The 7,490-nt window shown below is 48.5% G+C and overlaps 1 protein-coding gene across 1 annotated transcript in view; it reads right to left on the bottom strand.

Annotated features, from left to right (window-relative positions):
* Positions 1–2,312: 2,312 nt before the first annotated feature.
* Positions 2,313–7,490, bottom strand: part of SYT17 (synaptotagmin 17) — a 32,646-nt gene continuing 27,468 nt past the window's right edge. Inside the window, exon 8 of the mRNA XM_029957843.1 lies at positions 2,313–3,486. Within this exon, the coding sequence (XP_029813703.1) occupies positions 3,290–3,486 (197 nt within the window). The 3' untranslated portion in view covers positions 2,313–3,289. The remainder of the gene's footprint in view (positions 3,487–7,490) is intronic.

Raw genomic sequence — 7,490 nt, 5'->3', positions numbered from 1 at the left:
AGGCGAGCAAGGACATTCATTACCCCTCCTCGCCCCTGCAGCCGCATCCCGGGTTGGTATTCAGTGTCCCCATCCCGCGGCGCCGCGCCGGCTGCGTCCCTCGGGATGCTGGCGGAGGGGACTCTGGGCAGCCCGTCACCTCGGGGGGGTGACAAACGGGACCTTCTGCCTGCGGGTGAGGCCGGCAGAGAGCGGGCAGGGGAGGCGGCGGGAGGGCGAGGGCTGTGCTGACACCGGGGAGCGGCGGCGGCCGCAACCGGGCACCTGAGGAGTCAGGGGGAGAGGGTCCCAGGGCTGCAGGGCAGACGGGTGTAATACATTAATGCCCCATTTTGTGTTGTTCTTTTCTTGTTTTGGTTTTGTGGGGTTTTTTGTTGTTGTTGTGGTTTGGGTTTTTTGGTTGTTTGGTTTTTTTTCCTTCGTTTGGTTTGTTTGTTTTTTACCCAGAGCAAGGCACTACAACAGCCTGGAAGAGGGAACCCCCAGCTGTGCCCGGGGCTCCGAGGCTATTTCAGAAACGCACACAGTGCCCATCTGCCAGGTCTGTGCTCAGGCCATGCAGTCCTGAAACAGCAGAAAACCTGGTATGAGACAGCACTCTGTATCATTAATAGCCAATATTATCCAGCATGTCTCCTTCCTGTGGTCAACATTTGGTCAGACATAAACTTCATATGTTTAAAAATATTGTATAAAGTCCTTTCCTAACTGTGGCAGTGGTAAGGGAAAGAGCACAGACACAAGTACTATAAAATTTTGTGGCCCTGTTCCATTTCCAATTTATGCCTTAAATCAGCATTGAACAAACTGCTTAGGAACACACTCAATGCTGTTCCCTTTTTATTCTTAGCTACCAATTAAAATATTCAGCATTTTTTGGGACTTCAGTTGGGATGACCATTTTTAGAGGCAAGATTCAAATACAAACAATTGGGAGTGATGGGAGGCCTTCAGTACAATAAAGCATCCAGACTTACTCCAGAGACAGTAACTCATTCAATCAATTTTCTATATTAAGTTTTCTTTGCATTAAATAAAGCCTTTTAAGAACACCTCCCCCTCACTTGCATACACTGATCTGAAACTATATGGCTCAAGGAAAAGCTTATTGCTACAGCAGACCACTAAAAATGAAGGAATTGAGATTATCAGAAGTCAAGGCATGCCTTCTCCCTTCTTTCCTGTGTGTCATCCCCAGATAAAGCCAGTGTTATAAACAACTTTCAGCAAACTATGGAACAAAAATCTTTTGAGTATATTAATCTATTTCCAAAGCACAGATGTTCAGGGAGGAGAGATCCTGAATAATTTTTATCCTGTTTCTAACAACAGACCCACGGCAGCAGCATCCCCCCAGTGCAGGTGGGAGCACCGAGCCCCCCGTGCTGCCCCTGAGCCTGGCACAGCAGCTGGGCACCAGCTTTGCTCCCAGCACTGGGACAGCACAAGCACGTTAAGCACACAGTGCCAGCTGGAGTTGCAGCTGCACTTTGTGTTACCTTCCAATTTCACCAACCATGAGATGTGCTTCACCTGCTGGGTGCAGCCCTGGGAACAGGTCTCAGTGATTCAGCCCTCCCACTCCTCTCGCTTCCCATCCTGTGTTCTGATTGCCCTGCAGGTCGGGAGCTCCTCAGTGTGTTTCCATCCTGCTTTTATTGACCTTTCCTCTGGGTTCCCTCACCAATTTTTGGCGTCCTCTGTACATGACAGCCCCCTCCCTGTGAAACAGATACCTCACAACTCCGAGGACAGACTCGGGGCTAGAGTACCTTCTGTTCACATTTCATCCCCAGTGTTGAGCAAAGCACATGGCTGGGCTCAGATCAGCTCCCATGGAGCTCGTGCTGCTGCCCACAGGCTCCAGATGGAAGAATATTAATGTCCACAGCAGTAACTGCTGAAACCACAGCCCCTTGTCTGAGCCTTTTTGACTTTTCATAGAAGATCTTCCTTCCACAGCATGTGTTTGCCCAGAACTCCTCATGGGGTCCCTCTCCATTGTGATTTATTGATGAGACAAACCAGGAGGAAGCCAGAGAACTGTTGACCTCACTGCAGGACAGAGGAGGAACTTCACCTTGCAGAGGGGCAGGTTAGATCCACAACGTGCTCAGAAAGAAGATGCCCAGCCCTGGAGCCACCACTGCCCCACTGCTGTGTGCTGCCAACACAGAGCAGCTCCCAGTTCATCTACAGTGAGGAACAAGGGGGTAACCATCAATGTTTTGGCTTTTCTTCTGCCATAAGCATAACTGAGGGAGCTCAACAGAAAGGTGAATTCTGCCAACAGGTATCACCCCAGTCTACGCGGCACAATTAAATAGAATTTTATTTTCAATAAATATACAATCTGCATCATACCAGACAATATGCTGTGAAAAAATAAAATGTACAGAAGCAACCAACAGGACAGCTTGACCGTAACTAAGTTTGCTTGGTGACCTGGAGAACTACCAGGGTTAACACACACAACACAGAAAGAGCCACTGCAGTCTGTGAGAGAACTAAAATTGTGTATTTTGGGTCTTCTTAACCGCAAAAGTCCCTGCAGGAGGTTTCTTTTGCACAGCACAAGTTTGGAAAGATGCGAGCTGGTTTTCCCGGTACAAATGGTATTGGAAATGTTTATTTTGCTATATCATCACTGTATCTACTACACACACAGACTGCTATCGAGAGTGGCAGGTCTCACTGCTGACGGGACATCAGATCCATCTGACGTGGGGCCGCACAGCCACACGTGTGTCCCGGCACACAAACGCACGCACTAACAGGAGCTTAATTCCGTTAAAACTAGTACAAGGACAAAACTGGAGTCAGAATCGATTTCACCACAGGTTCTACTGTTTAAAAAAATACTCTAGCCTAATTACCACGTTCACCAACGAGAGCACATGGGTACTTATTATATCTCTGAGAGGATGAGCCATGGATTTGGACTGGAAGGACAGCAGAGGCAACTCCCAACTCCTCCACCCACTCTGCGCTCACCATGGCACCTCCACGTGCAGCCCATGCCGCCCGGCCACGCGCTCCGCCACGCGGGATGCAAACAGCTGAGCGGTACCGGGGGCAAGCAGCGAGAGGCCTGGCCCCAGGGGAACAGCCAAGACCCAGTGGGACATGGTTCACAGACGCCAGTGCGGCCAGTTGGGTGCTGGCAGCTGCTTCAATCCAACAGAGCTGCTGTGGGGTGTGTGTAGGGTGTGAGGTGGGGTGTTTTGGTCACTGGTTTATTTTTTTATCTTGTCCGCCTGCTTGGTCTGGCTGCCATTCGTCTCCCACCTCATGTGACCTCCAGGGATGCCGGGGAGACGCGGTCGCACTCCTCCCGGGACCGCAGGCTGTGCCACTGCTCCACGGCCGTCCGGTGCGCGTTCAGCATCCGGCGCCAGTGGTTGGACTCGGGGGCACCTGTCGAGTACTGCCCGATCACGATCCTCCCAATGAAGTCATTGCTGCTCTTCACGTTGTGCCCGTAGACTGGGGGGAGCAGAAACAGAGACCGGTCAAGACAAAGGCACCGCTCGTCCACCCAGAGCCCTGCCCCAGGAAACCAAATATCCTCCACATGTCCCCTCACACTGTGTGCCAGATGCCAGCATTTCTGGTATGTGACTCGGCACCTCAAAAATGTTAGAGACCAAAACAGGAGTTTGGAAGGAATAAAATAAGCTGTAATACCAACTAAAATACAATTCAAATAAGCAAAACACAGATCCACAGTTATGGAATTTAGCAAGAACAGGTGAAGTAGAATCATACAGTGGTTTGGGTTGGAAGGGACCTCAAAGATCATCCAGTTCCAGCTCCCCTGCCATAGGCAGGGATACCATCCACTAGAGCAGGTTGCTCAAAGCCCTTCGTGTCTGGCCTTGAAGCAGAATTACATCATGTAAAGAAGTGCCAAAAGCTCTGCCTGGGCATCATGAAATGACAAAAGCAACCCTGCAACCTGTGCCTGGGGAAATGCAGAAGCAGCATCTCACACTCTCCTCCTCCAAATGCACGTGACCCAAACTGCTCCAGCGCTAATCGACAGCCTTCCCGACTGGAAAACAGGAACTACACACGTCCAGGCTGTCAGCAGGATGTTTACACGGAAAAGATTTGCCATAATTATCACTGCAGCTACTTGTTAGAAGACCAGGAAAGAAACTGAGGGAGAGACATCAACTCCACACCCCATCCTTTGGATTAGCCCAGTCTCCTGGAACAAAAGGCAAACCCTAATGATGGGCCCGATCCTGGGAAAGGCTGAACACTCCCACTAGACAGGAGCAAAAGCACTTTGTGTGCTACGAATTGAAGCCCTGCTTTGGCTCATTAGAAAGTTGAATAAAAAGTCTTTGCAAGCTGAAGCCAGGATATCCACAGGCACTGGCTGGAATATTAAGGATTAAAAAATCTCCTCAGGAAAGAGAGGGATTTTTAAGAACAAATGTCTGCAGGAGATGCAAATCCAGCCAGGCTCGCGCAGCAAGAGCATGTTCAGTGTGGAGTGGAGCCGTGAGCCCAGCACTGCCATCACTGCCCCTGCCAGCAGCACCAGCTCCCCAGGGCTGCTGGAAACCAGCACTGGCAGCAAAGCTACATCTGGGATCCCTCACAGCACACCCTTCCAGGCAGGCAGGACACCGAGCACTATGCACTTGACCCCACTTCTAGTGGGGCACCTTTGTCAAGGCTGCATATTTCCTGTTATAATACACCCCACAATTGATTAATGTTACTTTAATGTGGCACTTCGTCACCTCCACGCTCTGTAAAGGCTTGTTCCTCATCACTGCACCAGTCTGGGATCTTATTCCCTGGGTGACTCAGGCACCACCTGCCAGTGCAGTCCCAAAATCAAGCTGAGCAAGGTTACATCTCACTATATCCCTTCCAACAGCTCTGACATACACAGTTCATGGGCAGAGATGCTTCTGCCCACCAAATTACCTGTGGATATTTTAGGTAACAGCAAACCTTCAAATGCCCAAGTAATTTGTCCAAATAATTTCCCTAAAAAACCCACTCCACAACTCAGACTCCTGTAAGTTTATCTTCAGACAATGATTTGGGGTTCACTGCCCCAGCAGGAAGACTGCAGCTGTTCTGCCCATCACCAGCAGCTATCTAGGGGTGATGCCATCAACTCTCTGAGATGTGTCGCCGAGCAAGTGCCCCTGTCAAGAGGCCAGGCTGGTGTTATTTGGAAAGGCCACCTTCTGAGGATGTGGTGAGGAATTTTAAGCCATCCATTTCCAACTAGTACACAGCTTGTCACGGTTATTAACGAGTTCTCCTACAAGGCAATGGATCACAAGCATAGCTAGCAGGACTATACTAAATGTCCTGCTATGATTTATTAGCCTAGAGAAATCAAATATTGTGATAAAATTTATGTGCCATGTAAAAGTACCCCCAAAACAAATTTTTAAACAGGATTTTTTCCATCTTTTTTTTTTCATTCTTTTTTTTTTTCCAAAATGAAAGAAAATGAAAAAAATGAAAGAAAATCTTGGGAGACAATACTAAGTAATTTAAACCAAGAAGTCTTACAGGCCATCAATTAATCACAGGATAAATTAACAGTGGGGAAGTACCCCAGGCATACAAATTCTTCAAAAACATTCCATGCCAGGACTGTAAAACAAGCAGGTGTCCTAAGTAAGGGGACCTGTTATTTTACTGTTGATCCAAGTATTTTGAATTCCTGTAATGCAACTTGCTAATCTCATCCTGTCAGGTAATTAGCATGCTGAGTCCTTTGGGGTATTAATGAGCTAATTATACAAGCATTGTTGCTTCTATCATTAACTAGTGTAGAGAGCACAGAGACTTATTGCTGAAGAACAGGGAAGACATTTTCCAAGGCCAAATGCTTACTCACACACAGACCATAAGAGGTGGCACTAGATCAATCTCAGGTTAACAAACTCGCAGCTTCACCACAGCAGCCTTCTCAAAAGATGAGAGATCTTTGTGGGCCAAAACTTCTGCTCCACTCATCAGTTCATGAGCCTTTTAAACTCAAGGACATGCTTTTCTGAGAGGCTAACTGCTGTATTGCACTCACAAATGGCCAGGATTTGCTGAGCAATTTGCTGATGGCTGAGTGGTACCGAGCTGTGGAACCTTACCCAGGAGAAGCTGGTATTGTGAAAATAAGCTCTTTCCCTTTGCTCACATTCAGGAGCACAATTTTTCCTGTTGCTATCATTGGTTCTTCCAAGAACAGCTTGGAAAAGAGAACTGTAGGAGCCCAGGGGCCCAGGAGAGCAGCTGAAAGCTGTGTCATCGTGCCGTGGGCTTCTGTCGTGGCACAAGGAGGGGGAGCAGCTCCCCAAGTCCTCCTTCAGCTGCAGCAATCACTTCTCAAACAAAGGGGCAACCGTTTCCTTGAGCATCAACAAGCAAGCACCAGCCACTGCTGCGCTGTTTACACTCCTGTCTGACACTTCAGCCTGCTCCAAAACCCTGCAGAAGCAGTTACCATCACACTCTCGAAACAGACCCCTCAGGTACTCACGGACTGACAAGGGCTCCTTGTGCTCAGCCTCAGGAAGTAAAAAGCACCTGCTCTTTCCTTCCAGCTTCTTCCACAACAGGTAGAGGTGGAGAAGCCCCTGTGGTCCAGCCACGGGCAGCAGCTGAGCACTGCTCCATGCTCCAAGCTCAGGTGACAGTACAAGTGGACTGAACTGTGTTCCCCGATGCCTGAGCATCCCCTGACACAGTCTGAAAGGAGCTCAGAGTAAACTTCAGATTAAATCTCCCCTTGGTCACAAAAAACAGTAACTCCATGGAGCTGCTCAGAGGCAGAAAATGAAGTAATTATCATCTGGGATTTTCAGACTGACCCAGACTCTGGTTATGAACAGGTAGATGCTGCTTTCCATTTAAGAAACCTATTTTCCTGACAGAAACTATACACCTGATCTCATGAGCTTTTTTCCTACCATCAGGGTAATTTACACAATAGCAACATCCATTTCTAGGCCAACACAGAGCAGAAAGCAATTAAAGAAGCAGAGGTCAAACCAATTCCTTCTGCAGCTGCTCTTCACCGAGGGATGCATTTGGAAACAGAAAGGCTCCTTAAAAAGAAATTCTTCATAATAGAAATGCTGAAATACAGAAGAAAATTGGGTTCACTTATGTCCATTAAATGGGTTGAATTCTTGAGAACAAGTTACATGATGTAAATAAAACATTTTCGTGTTATACACTTATTGATACAGCACTCCTAAATGATGCATATCAAAGTGATGGGGCCCTCAGTGCCACATGAAATATCTTTGGGGTAAGGGCCCATGTGCCCCACAGGGCTCCTGCACAGGAGGGGTGGCTGAGGGCCTCCCAGCCTGGCTGCCTGCTCCCTGCAGGGCTGAGAGCACAGCACGGTGGGTATCAGGCACTGCACAGCCCAGAGCTTCTCCCCAGCAGGGCAGCGACTTCCAGGGGATGTGATGACACTTGGAGCTCCAACATCTGGCTCC

This window comes from Manacus vitellinus, unplaced genomic scaffold (assembly GCF_001715985.3).
Source record: "Manacus vitellinus isolate BGI_N305 unplaced genomic scaffold, ASM171598v3 scaffold_12_pilon, whole genome shotgun sequence".
NCBI classification, from domain to species: domain Eukaryota; kingdom Metazoa; phylum Chordata; class Aves; order Passeriformes; family Pipridae; genus Manacus; species Manacus vitellinus.
The sequence above is the reverse complement of the archived record's forward strand: the minus strand, read 5'-3'. Positions and strand labels throughout refer to the sequence as shown.